The sequence below is a fragment of the Chiloscyllium punctatum genome, chromosome 6 (genome assembly GCF_047496795.1).
Source record: "Chiloscyllium punctatum isolate Juve2018m chromosome 6, sChiPun1.3, whole genome shotgun sequence".
NCBI classification, from domain to species: Eukaryota; Metazoa; Chordata; class Chondrichthyes; order Orectolobiformes; family Hemiscylliidae; genus Chiloscyllium; species Chiloscyllium punctatum.
In genome coordinates, this window is record NC_092744.1 from 76463670 (window position 1) to 76477181 (window position 13512).

Consider the following 13512-nt stretch of genomic DNA (forward strand, 5'->3'; position numbering starts at 1 on the left):
AACAATGACCTCAGCATTGGACTCTTTTTATGTTTAATTGTGATGATAATGTAACTTTATTCACTGGTCAATGTTTCCAACACTTGATCTTTGATTTATTAAAATGCACAATTCACTAGAGATGTTTAAGCTGGTGGAAAATCAAATTTAAAATTTCCAAGTTGATTCAAGTTGCTAAATACATGACGACATCATTCAATGGATGGCTGATACAGGCAGCTGTCCAGACACTAGAGACATGCCAGTGCCAAGGTTCTCCGGTCATGATTTGAATATCCAGGTTGGGAAAGTGTTCATCTGGAGGGATGTCAGCTGCTGGTCACAAGCCTTTACAACCAACACAAAATGACAGGTCACTGAGGTGGTGAGCAGCCTTAACCATTTGTGTAACCTTCTGTGTTTTGCCAAGGTGACTGAGATTGCCCTACTCACTGTCTCCCCTCAACTTGGCTTGCTACCACTCAGCTTGGCTCCAAATAGCCTACCCTTTATTCTGAGATTGGTTCTGAGATCTGGTTCTAGAGTCCCATGCCAAGGGACAAATCTTTCCTACCTTTGCTCTGTTAAGCCCTATAAGAATTTTACATGTTTGAGTGAGATCATCTCTCACTTTTCTAAATTACAGAGATTAAAGGCCTGGCCTATTTAATCCTTTCTCATGGGACAAATCCTCCATATCAGGAATTATTTTGGTAAACCTATGTTGCACATCCTGTATGGCAAGGATATCTTTTCATAGGGTAAAACTTCAGATGTGATCTCACTGTAGTAAAGCGTCCGTACTCCCATCCTCTTGTAATAAAGACCAATATACCATTTATTATAGATGTAAGTTTGCTCGCTGAGCTGGAAGGTTCATTTTTCTGACATTTCATCACCATACAGGGAACATCATCAGTGAGCTTCCAGTGAGGCATTGGTGTTGTGACCCACTTTCTATTTATGTGCTTAGGTTTCCATGGGTTGGTGATGTCATTTCCCATCATGTTGTCACTTCCTGTTTTTTTTTCTCAGAGGATGGTAAATGGGGTCCAAGCCGATGTGTTTGTTGATAGAGTTCTGGTAGGAATGCCATGCTTCTAGGAATTCTTGTGTGTGTCTCAGGCTTGTCCTAGGATGGATGTGTTGTCCTAGTCGAAGTGGTGTCCTTCCTCATCTCTATGTAAGGTTACTAGTGATAGTGGGTCATATCTTTGTGGCTGGTTGATGTTCATGTATCCTGGTAGCTAGTTTTCTGCCTGTTTGTCCAATGTAGTGTTTGTTACAGTTCTTGCAAGTATTTTGTAAATGACGTTCGTTTTCCTTGTTTTCTGCAAATAGCCTACCCTTTTAAGTTTATTAGCTGCTGTTTTAGTGTGTTGGTGGGTTTGTGGGTTACCATGATGCCAAGAGGTGTGAGTAGTCTGGCAGTCATTTCAGAGATGTCTTTGATATAGGGGAGAGTGGCTAGGGTTTCTGGATGCATTTTGTCTGCTTGTTTGAGTTTGTTACCTATTTACTACCCTCTGAGGAAAAGAACAGGAAATGACATCATCAACCCAAGGGAACCTAAGCAAAAATAGAAAGTAGGTCACAACACCAGTGCTTCACCAGAGGCTCACTGATGATGTTACCTAGTATGGTGATTAAACATCTGAAAATGAACCTTCCAGGTCAGCAAGCAAAATTACATCCAGAACCTCAACCTGAGCTACAAATCTTCTCAAAACCTGCTATCTTTTATTACCCTAATTGTTTGCTGTCACTGTGTACTGGATTTCAGTAAATCATAAACAGGAATGCCCATGTCCTTTTGAAGTTCAGCACTTTCCAGCCTCTTATTATTTAAGCAACATTTCATTGTTGCCCATCAAAAAGAATAACCTCGCAATTCCTCTACATTGTATTCCAACTGCCAAATTTGTAACAGCCCATTTAATGTTTCTCCAACCCCTGATGCATCTTCCCAACTCCCATTTCTACTTAATTTATATTATCTGCAATCTTGGAACATTACATCCAATCCCCCTATCTAAATCATTGCTATAGATTATGAATAGACGGGGCTCAAGCAGGGAGACAGAGATATGATTTTATTTCCTCACTGGGTGAGAAGCTTTCTTTGTGCAAGAGATTGAAATTGTCTATTTACAATAATAAGGGATTCTCAATTAAGAGACTGCATCTGAGTGAGCTGTAGACAAATTGAATAGTGAGTTAGGTTTATTTGTTACATTCTGGCAAGTCTTTTTAAAAAAGTATATATAAATCAAATGTTACACTCTGATATCGAACTAACAACATTCAAGTATGATGTTGGGGAGCCGGTACTGGAATGGGAGGGGGAGGGAGGGGGGGTGTGGAGGGACAAAGTTAAAAATCACACAACACCAGGTGATAGTCTAACAGGTTTATTTGGAACTCCTAGCAGCAGTCCAAAAGCTACTGCTTCCAAATAAATCTGTTGGACTATCACCTACTGTTTTGTGATTTTTAACAACATTCAGTAAATTAGATTACACTGATTTACAAATGTCTAGTGGTGGCAATTTTCAGTCAGTTTACTGGAGTAGTCGGTTAATTTGGTGGTATTATCACAGATAAATTAGACACTGACTCATAAGAGGCTCCATGCAAGAGCTACGTTTTTCACAGTCGCTAAGGACACCTGGTCAGGAGTGAATAATAAATTAGGTTCACGTGGTAAGTTTTGTTAAGTACTTTTTAGGCTTAAATATTGATTAAGAGTCAGCCTTTGGCGTAGAACTCAGAACCTTCAAATAAGTTAGATTGCCTTCTTGAACAGGAATGACTTGCTATTGTCAAGAAATGAAATGTAGACAGACTCAACAAAGAATGAGTTTCACATGAGAATTTGATGTCTAAGGGAAAGAAGTGCTTTAAGCAATAACTAATAAAAGTATGCTAAATTTTAGTTGCACTTCACAGAATCACAGAATTAATATGGTGTGCAAGGAACCCATATGACCCATTCTGCATGCACAGTTCAATTACCTAGTGCCAAGCAATAGTCTAAGTTTTATAATACTGCCTCATCAACTTTATACTCCCCCCAACTTCTTCACCATATCCAGTACCTTTTCCTGCAACCACAAGAGGTGCAAAACCTGCCCCACACTTCTGTCCAAAGCCCCAAACAATCCTTCTAGACCCAACAGAAATTTATCTGCACTTCATCCAACCTCATCTATTGTATCCGTTGCTCCCAGTGCGGTTTCCTCTATATCGGGGAGACTGAACACACACTCATGGATAAAATGCAGACCATCTGCTCTCTGCATGCATGAACCAACCTGACATTCTGGTTGCCATCCATCTTAATACCCCTCCCACTCTGTCAGTGACATGTCCATCCTTGGCCTCCTCCTCTGTCGGAGTGAGGCCAAACAGAAACTGGAGGAACAACACCTTGTATTTTGCCTGGGAAGCTCGGAGCCCAATGGCCTCAATATCAACTTCACCAACTTCAAAACCCTCTTCCCCCCACCCTTATCTCACCAACTTCAAAACCCCCCAACCCCACCCTTATCCCACCACCTTCAAAACCCCCCTCCCCCACTCATATCACACCACCTTCAACCCCCCCACCCTTATCCCACCAGCTTAAAACCCCCTCCCTCACTCTTATCCCACCACCTTCAAAGCTCTCCTCCCCCACTCTTATCCCACCAGCTTCAAACACCCCCTTCCCCCACCCTTATCCCATGTCTAGCCACACCCCATCCATCTTCCTACTCATCTATCCACTCCAACCTTTGACCAATCACAATAACCCTCTATCTGCATCCACTATCACCATCCCACCTACCCTCCCCCCAACCCCCCACCCCTCCATCCCACCCTCAATGTATTTTTGGGCTCCCTCCCCTTTCCCACACCTGACCAAGGGTTTTGTCCGCGACATTTATTTTCCTGCACCTCTGATGCTGTCTGACCTGCTGCGTTTTCCCAGCTTCACATCTATTGACTCTGGCTTCCTGCATCTCAGTCCTCATTGTCTCCTATAAGTTTTATGAATACTTATAAGTTAAGGCCAAACAATATTAAGTTAATATAGATAATCCTATTTAAAATAAAGTTGATACAAGGTAAAATTAAGGCATGACAGGAAGCTTCGTCACATGGAATGTGTGTCCTGATGTATTTTTATTTATTCATTTGTGGGATGTGGGCATTGCTGACTAACTAGCACTTATTGCCTGTCCCTAGTTGCCCTTGAGAAGGTGGTGGTGAGCTGCCTTCTTGAACCGCTGCAGTCCATCTGCTGTGGGCTGATCCACAATGCCGGTAGGGAGGGAATGCTAGGATTTTGACCCAGCCACAGTGAAGGAATGGTGATATGTTTCCAAGTGAGGATGGTGAGTGGCTTGGAGGGGAACTTGAGGATGGTGGTGTTCCCATTTATCTGCTGCCCTTGCCTTTCTAGATGGAAGTGCTTGTGAGTTTGGCAGGTGCTGTCTCTGGCTCTTTGGTGAATTTCTGCAGTTCATCTTGTAGATAATACACACTGCTGCTACTGAGCATCAGTGGTGGAAGGAATGGATGCTTGTGGATACAGTGCCAATCAAGTATGTGGGGGGTTATGGGCACTACTGCTAATCTAGGTCACCACATATGCAGGAAGTGTCACGAGCGGTTCAAAAAGGTGGTCATGCCACAGGCTTGTAGCATGGAAGTAGAGAAGGGACCACCAGGCAGTCCAAGAGAACCAGATAGATTTTGCAATAGTCCCCTGAGGTCCTGCTCAATAACTGGCTTTCTGCTTTAGATAATGACGAGGATTCTGGTTCCTCAGAGGAGTGCAGTCAGAACTCTGTTTATGACATCATGGCTGGCTCAGATGTACAAAAGGGAGTAAGAAGAGGGAAAGATCAATATTGTTGGGGGATTTGTTAATTTGGGGAACAGATAGGCATTTCTATGGGCTGTGAGTGTGTGTCCCCAGATTGTATTGTTAGCTCCCTGGTGTCTGGGTCAAGGATGTTATGGAGTAGCTCCAGCACAATATTCTAGGGGATGGTGATAGGCCAGAAGTTGTGATTCATGTCAATATCATTGACTTGGCAAGGAAGGAGGATGAGGTCTCCGAAAGAGATTGAAAAGTGGGACTTCAAAAGTAGTCATTTCAGGATTACTTTCATTCCCATCTGCTCGTGCGGATTAAAATAGGACAACTACACACATGGCTGGAGAATTGATGCAGGAAGAGAAGGCATCAGATTTGGAGGCATTGGGACACTCTCTGGGTCAAGTTGAACTCGTATGGGAAGATTCTATGGTCCTCTGGGAGGATTTACTTTAGATTGGCAGGAAAATGGGAACCCTAAAGCGATTTCAGATTCAAGGGAATCAGAATTGGTGAAATGAGTGTTAAATCAGATGACAACCTACCTCACATCCATGGTCTCCCACCTCCACCCTCAGCTCTTGCAGGCCTGGATGATTCGGCCCATCATTTGTGCATTATTACTTTATTGATCAATCTCTCAGTTGACATTGTATCCAAAGCCTTGCTGAAAACTGTTTCAAAGCACGATTTTCCTTTTTTTTAAAATCAAAACTGTAGAGAAAGAACAAAATTAATGTTTTGAGTTTAACAGGGTCTTCTTCAGAATTGTTAACTGGTTCCTAACTCCTTCAAAATCAACATTTCCCCGATCACACTTCTTCATGCCCAAGGAGGCTGAGACCAAATTCAATTATGGCATTCTCACTGTTTCCTGGATAGACTCTCTGTTAAATGGCCCCAGTAATTTTGATACAAGCAGCCTGTAGAAGTTAGTGCAGCTTCTGTGCAGGCTTCAGATGCTTTCAATTTCTGATAACTAAGCGAAAGCAAGAGACATTTTTGTAGGCCCGGACAAATCATTATTTAGCTACATCTACAATACTTAAACAGGAGAGTGAGGTGTAACTTTTGATGAGAGCTCACAGGAGATTACATCATGCACCAAATACAAGTATAAAGCGAAAGCTAAGGTTATGCCCTGAGAGTAAAACAAAATGGACAGATGGAGTGAAAAAGAGATTCAGAGTAACAGACACACTGTATAAATTCTCTGCTTGCAGTCTGGTATTGCTGATGCAATGAGTCTTGATGGTGGGCAAGTCTATCTTGGAGGAAAGTGTGGCCTTGTTCCAGTTATGGCAGAGCATTATGACAAAAGTAAGTATTCTGCAAAAGCTTTAAATTGCGATCTTTCTTGCATGGCTTCATTAACATATGGCACGAATCATTGTGTGGAAATGATTTGGGTAACTTGGTTCTGTATCCCAAACAATCCAGCCAATCTCATTCCATTTGGGAACTTGGTCGTGAAGATTAACAACTTAGGCCACATGTGATTGCTGAGTTAGAAGGATCTCGTCTAATGTCATTGTCAGAGTGAGTCTTGGCTTATTCTCAGAACGTCTGATTGGGTCCTACTTATCCTGAACAATTTATCCATCTCTTTAATTATTTTTTCACACCATCCTTGGGCTATAATGTGGGCTTAAAGTTGTTAATGGAACTGTTGAAGCTCTGTAATGTCAGTGAATTATTGTATTCCACATCCCATTTATAATTCGTAGTTTCAGGAACACCATATTAAAAAGAAAACATAAAACTACAACTCATATTATAGGATTTACCCAAAAATTAGGAGACTGTTGAAATGTTAAGGAATTGGAAAATCTGCCATAGGATTTTCTCAAAACATATGGCTTCAGTCTATTGTTCATCACTTGCATGTACAGTGCAATTGCAGGTGAAGCTCGATGACTTTGATGAGGTGCATACAGTATTATCCGGATGAAGGATACTTGACTTGATATGTTTGTGGGTGTTTGAAGTTGGTGTTTTACTTTTGTGTGTATGTGATATGACTGAGCTGGGGAGGATTCATTTCAGGCACATAAGATTATATATGCTGCAAATTATTACCTTGTGATTGCATTGCATTAAAATTATACTTTTTCCCTTCTTTCTGTAGAAAATCTTACCCCATGCAGCTCACCAACGAACACAAAAATACGTAAGTGTTAAAATACATATTAGCCAAGCAAATCTTTTTCAATCTATGTAATTAAGGTTGAGCAATCAATACTGCCACATTGTTGCCTTGCAATGAACACCACATATTGCCAATGTAGCAACAACTCAATTGTAAAGGACCAAAAACACTATGCAATCACTTGCAGCAATTTTGAAGAAATGTTTGTTTGAAGGCATTTTACCAGAAGCATAAAGGCTGCAAATGCAATCCAAACATTCCCCACCCCCACAGATGGACTGGTTAGCTCCCCACTCTGTGACCTCCTGTTCTCTCTTTCTGAACCCTATGCTGTGTGAGTAAGAGATACACCAAGTTCAAAGGGTATCTTCACAGTAAGAAGAATTCAATGAAAATAATGGCCTCCAATTCTGTTATAACAGTATAGTTAGTCTCTGAGTACGGTGTGAAGGAACAACACCTTATATTTCACCTGAGGAGCTTACAGCTCAATGGCCTCAATATTGAATTTCACCAGATTTAAAACCCCTCCAGTCTCATTCCATGTCCAGCCCTCCTTCCCTGACCAGACCTCACCTGTCCACCTTTGTACTCACCTATCTACTCCATCCTTCCCACTGACCAATCACAATAACCCCCACCCACCTATCACCATCCCCTTGCCCCACCTCTGCCTCTATATACTTCTGGGCTCCCTTCCCCTCCTCCTGCGTAGTACTGATGATGGGTTTTGGCCCTAAACATTGACTTGCCTGCTCTTCGGATGCTGTCTGACCTACTGTGGTTCCCTGCTCTACATCTATTGACTCCGACTTCCCACATCTGCAGTCCTTACTATCTCCTGGTCAAACTAGATTACTTGGCCAAGATTGGAATTGGAGTTTGATCCAAAACCTTTTGGCTCAGATGGAACTGATCTTGGAGGGACTTGGAATGATAAGATAAAGTAGCTCAAGGCAAAGAAAAAAAGTCATGCAGCCCATCATATCTCTGACATCTCAATACTGAAGTAATCTAAAACCTACATATTACCCTGATGACTTTCCACTATCCTGAATCCTGTTCTGCTATAAATATTTATTCATTCTTCCACTGAAAATGTTACATTGATTGTATTCTTTCACAGCCTCTTACTATGCTGTGGCGGTTATAAAGGATACTAGCCTGAACTGGAATAAACTGAGAGGGAAGAAGTCCTGTCACACAGCTGTTGGCCGGACTGCAGGCTGGAACGTTCCCATGGGATACCTGATCAACAAAAATAAAATCAGAGCTTGTGATATTTATAATTGTAAGTATGCTTTCACCTTTCTCTGCCCTTGTGAAATATTTAATTGCACAAGGAAATACTTCTGTTAAATTCCATAAGGGGTAAATTGTCTTCTATCCATGTCAATGTCAATCTCTTTCTCTTCTGCTTTCCACTTCCTCAAACTCTTTAATTTATCTGTTTTCCATCCTTTGCTCTCTAACATCTTGCATACTTTCCTACCTAGTATTTGTTGCATCTTGTTATTGATTCTTTCTTATGCTTCTTTTGGAAACTTGTTTTCTTTTTTCACCTGTGTGCTTTATATTAGCTGCACTTCATGTATGCTTTTTTATTGAATTAATATCTTTTACAATTTGAAAACCTAGAATAAGGTGAACACTAGAAAGTATTGGTCACCTTTTCAGAGGCAGGCCAGAAGTGGGAAAGAGAAAGTTGCCTTAGAGATTCTACAAGTACCATGAGAGATATCGAATGACCTGGGAGACACAATCTGTTCTGTACTGTAGTCCTGGAGAATACTGTAGAAATTACAGCGGTTGAGAGACAACCTGTCAACTGGGTCCTAGAGCAGAAAAACATGTGATCAAAGGGAAAGGCAGCACATAAGTGATATAAAACACAAGACAAAAGTGAAAGAAGGGCAGAGAACATTTTAGAAGGAGTTTTTATATGCTGATCTTTGCATCTACACAGAAAATATCTATTCCCGATTTTCAAGCCAGAGATATACTGTGCTGCTGAACATCTAGAATGTGAGGTTTGTGAGGGTTCACAGCTTCACATAATATTGAGACCAGCAAATCTGTTAATCCTTCCTCTTCCCTGTTGCCGTGTTTGACACAGTGGGAGAAAAACTTTGGACAATTTGAAACTGATTTAACCTGTCAGAACTGTTAGAATGAATGACTAGCAACTTGAATTATGGAATAGAAGATTTGTGAGGTGGAGGAAGTGCAATCAAAGTCATAGATAGAGCCAATGGACATGCAGCAAACATTATTTAATAGCCTATCCATAGAAATGGTGGCAGAGAAGCTGAGAAATGCAAAGTAAGAGTTGAAGATGGACCAAGAAAATGAGGAGATAGTGGCTTTTGAAAGCAAAATTGATTTGAAAAATTCATGTTTATTAGATTAGATTACTTACAGTGTGGGAACAGGCCCTTCAGCCCAACAAGTCCACACCGCCCCACCGAAACGCAACCCACCCATACCCCTACATTTACCCCTTACCGAACACTACGGGCAAATTAGCATGGCCAATTCACCTGACCTGCACATCTTTGGACTGTGGGAGGAAACCGGAGCACCCGGAGGAAACCCATGCAGACACAGGGAGGACGTGGAAACTCCACACAGTCAGTTGCCTGAGGCGGGAATTGAACCCAGGTCTCTGGCACTGTGAGGCAGCAGTGCTAACCACTGTGTCACCGTGCTGCCCATATTAGCGAAGTACACCAATATAATCATCAAGATACTGCAAAGAAAGACTAGGAGGAAGAAAGTTGGGGGATCTGAGTCTACAGCTCTTGGGACAGAATGGTGTCAGTTGAAGACATTTAGAATTAGAACTGCACGAATAGTTCACATGCAATTTTATTCTCTTATTTTATTCACTTTGCATAGCACACACTCTCTCTGCTATAAATGGGTATGGGAGCTTCAAGATCACAAAATGTATCATGAAATTTTTCATACATCTGACTGAGGAGGACTGTTCTAAGTATCCCAGGAAAAGGCAGGTGTCACTAGAATGGGATTTTGATAGCAATATCTCTTATTTGGTTTTATTAGTTAGACTGACGAGTATGGTCCTCATTGAGCGCAACAAAGAAACTACTTTAATGAAACAGTGAAACTCAGAATGGTCTCTTGCTTTGCTAGGATATAGCTAAGACTCTTTTTTTAAAAAAAAGTCAGTTACAGAATTTCAGTTTTGAAGGTGTTGGTGACAATCTGCGTGAATTACCTAGTGTAATCCAACCACACCATTAACCACATCCCTGCAATAAGACAGAATTGAATTGTGACCTAACTGGAGGTGAAGACTGATTAATCTGGATTCCTCCACTCCTCCTCTGCTCTCACCCTGAAGACTCCTTTGCTCTGTAATCTCCTACCTCACTAGAACTTTGGGCCCTCCTTTCCTTCTCAGCTGAGTACAGTTGGCTAATTTTACGCCACAGTCTGGATTCAGACTGCAACTGAAAAGCGGATATTAATTTTCTTGGAAAATGCATAATTTATATGTCTTCTATTTTTTTAACAAAGCAACCTATTTTAGTTCGAGCTGTGCTCCTGGAGCGGATAAGAATGTTTACCCCAAACTGTGCTCCCTTTGTATTGGTTCTGAAAAGCACTTGGATACAGAAAGCACATGTGTAGCTAACAACAATGAACAATACTTCAGCTACAGTGGAGCCTTCAGGTACAAAATGGAATCCTTATCTGGTTTGAACTGTACTGTGCAATGTCAATGACAACATGTTACCTTGTTTACTTGAAACTTTTCGCTTTGTTGCTTAAGTCATTCGATTGCTATAAACCACCAACCAAAACAATTGTTTTTTGTTTCGATCTATTTACTTTTCGAGGTGTGCCATTGTTTCTTGCTACCCCAAACTTTCTGCCTGAACTCTCCTTCTTCAGCCAGTTTCAATTCCTTCATACCTCACCTTTTCATGCCCTACCTTACTCTTACAGAATCACACAACACCAGGTTATAGTCCAACAGGTTTATTTGAAATCACAATCACCTGATGAAGAAGTAGCGCTCTGAAAGCTTGTAATTTCAAATAATTATTAGATTAGATTACCTACAGTGTGGAAACAGGCCCTTCAGCCCAACAAGTCCACACCGACCCTCCGAAGAGTAACCTACCCAGACCCATTTCCCACTGACAAATGCACCTAACACTATGGGCAATTTAGCATGGCCAATCTAACTGACCTGCACATCTTTGGACTGAGGGAGGAAACCAGAATACCCGGAGGAAACCCACACAGACACTCGGGAGAATGTGCAAACTCCACGCAGACAGTCACCCGAGGCTGGAATTGAACCTGGGACCTTGGTGCTGTGAGGCAGCAGTGCTAACCACTGAGCCACCGTGCCACCAAAATATGTTAGACTATAGATTGGTGTCATATGACTTCTGACTTTGCTCACCCCAGTTCAACTCAGGCACCTCCACATCATTGCTCGTACATGCAAGAGTGTTGAACATTCATGTTCAAAGGGATACATTTTGAGTTATTCTGTTTTCTTGATCAGCTTTGTCTTGACATTTGGCAGAATAGTCTCGTAGCTTCCTCCATTATACATGCTCCTTACAGTTGTATGAAGTTTGGCTGTAGGTTTCTTTTAAATGCAAGCTGATTGACCTGACCAGTAAAATTATCAGGAAGCCACCAAGGCTATCTGTGACCAGTATAAAAAGAACTTTGTTTTTTGGGTTGGGGGGAGCAGGACTTGGCAGTACAAGTCTGGACTTCTGTTCTCTAAAGTATTCTCTCTTAGCCCGAAGTCCTATGCATCATATGTCTTTCCAAACCACTTTGCTGTCAGATATCATTTCTTGGAACCAGCATGAAATTCACATTGTCTCTCCTAAGCCAACAAATTGGGCAGACATCTGATTTACGCCATTTAAGTCAAGTGACTGCTCCCATTGGAAGTTCAATGCCCCATTCACAGCAGGAGAATTGATGGTGAGGAAGGCCAAATTTCAGTCAGATTTGCTACTCCTGGACAGTACCCTTTTCTGAGTTAACAGGGTTAAACATAAGTTTAAATTCAATGGTGACAAATCACATGGTCGAATAGTCTTCTGATACTCAACATCTTGGTTTAAATACACGGGCAGCGTGCCAGTAATTGTAGGTCAATAGTCAATGCTTTTGCAGCGGAACAGAGGAAACTGGAGGAAGTTGAACGTAGTTATTTTTGTAATCGTGCTTTCTGAATTTAACTTAAATCTCCTTCAGGTGCATGGCAGAAGCAGGTGATGTTGCTTTCGTCAAACATACCACCGTGCCAGAGAACACTGACGGTGCGTGTAACTTTCTTCATAAATTTGAATTGTGTTGGCCTGGACGGTGAAAATCTGATGTTTTCAACTTCTGCAATGGCTTAGTGATGTATCTGCCGATGACGTGAGCAGTAGTGCTCTGTGAACATGATAAGACTTGAAGTGGGCTTGCTCTGATTTAGAGCACGGGATTTAGAGAAGGAGAGCGAGAATCTTTAGCCTATGGGACAGCAACAGGTCTCTGGAGCCAAGGTGCTTTGAAGGAGGCGAATGTCTTTGTGAAAGTTGGAATGACAGAGATATTTTTACCTAGAGTCCAAAGCAAGCACATTTCACTTTCAGCTTGACTACTGATTTAAACAGAAGACCCATCAAGTGATGAATTTGGATTTAAAAATCAAGTCTAATGGTTTCACATGTCAATATAAAATACTTAAATTCCCTTTTCTAAAGGAACATTAAAGTAAAGCACATCCATTGGATGTTGACAATTCCTTGTATTGTCATATGCCCTTCACTCATCAATTGTAAGTGCTTAAATCAACAAAAAAAGATACCATCCTCTTATCAGTTAGTCTTGTCAACATTGTACCATATTTGCGAATGTGTGTTTTCCAATAAATTGCCAAGTATTGTCCGGATTGGGGTAACAATGCCTTGCTAAGTCTTAAAAACCAGAAGACAGGCCCGTTGAATTGTGGGAGACAAGTTGATGACAATAACGATTGGAATAATTTTCATTCGCAGGGAACGGACATTTCAGTTGGAATAAGAATCTGCAATCTGCGAACTATCGCCTCCTGTGCAAGGATGGTAGTACAGCACCAATCTCTGACTACTTGACCTGTAACCTGGCTGAAGTGCCAGCACATGCTGTTATGACACGACATGGGATGGAAACGAGACTTGTCAATCTGCTGAAAGCTGAACAGGTCAGTGTGTTAATTTTTTATTAATATTATTGCTTGGCCCTGCAAAATACAAATCTTCTCTGGTGAATAGTGACAAATGACAAAGCACCCTTGTCCAAAATTCCAGGTCGGCCCTGCACAACTCTGCCAACATTCTTTTTCACTGAACACGCACCAACTGTTAATTCTACCTACTGTTTGCTGATCATTCAATTTTGTGCTCAGGCTATTGGTGACTGACTTCTATGGAAAGAGAGGAAGAGCAAGAGCTGCTCTGTGGCCCCCTCTTTAGGATTTTGTATC

At 41.5% G+C, this 13512-nt stretch overlaps 1 protein-coding gene across 1 annotated transcript in view; it reads left to right on the plus strand.

Annotated features, from left to right (window-relative positions):
- Positions 1-13512, plus strand: part of LOC140478439 (uncharacterized) — a 119161-nt gene that overhangs the window by 29031 nt on the left and 76618 nt on the right. The window contains exons 10-15 of the mRNA XM_072571703.1: positions 6070-6166; positions 6975-7016; positions 8122-8286; positions 10539-10695; positions 12255-12319; positions 13046-13230. Coding sequence (XP_072427804.1) covers positions 6070-6166; positions 6975-7016; positions 8122-8286; positions 10539-10695; positions 12255-12319; positions 13046-13230 — 711 coding nt within the window. The remainder of the gene's footprint in view (positions 1-6069; positions 6167-6974; positions 7017-8121; positions 8287-10538; positions 10696-12254; positions 12320-13045; positions 13231-13512) is intronic.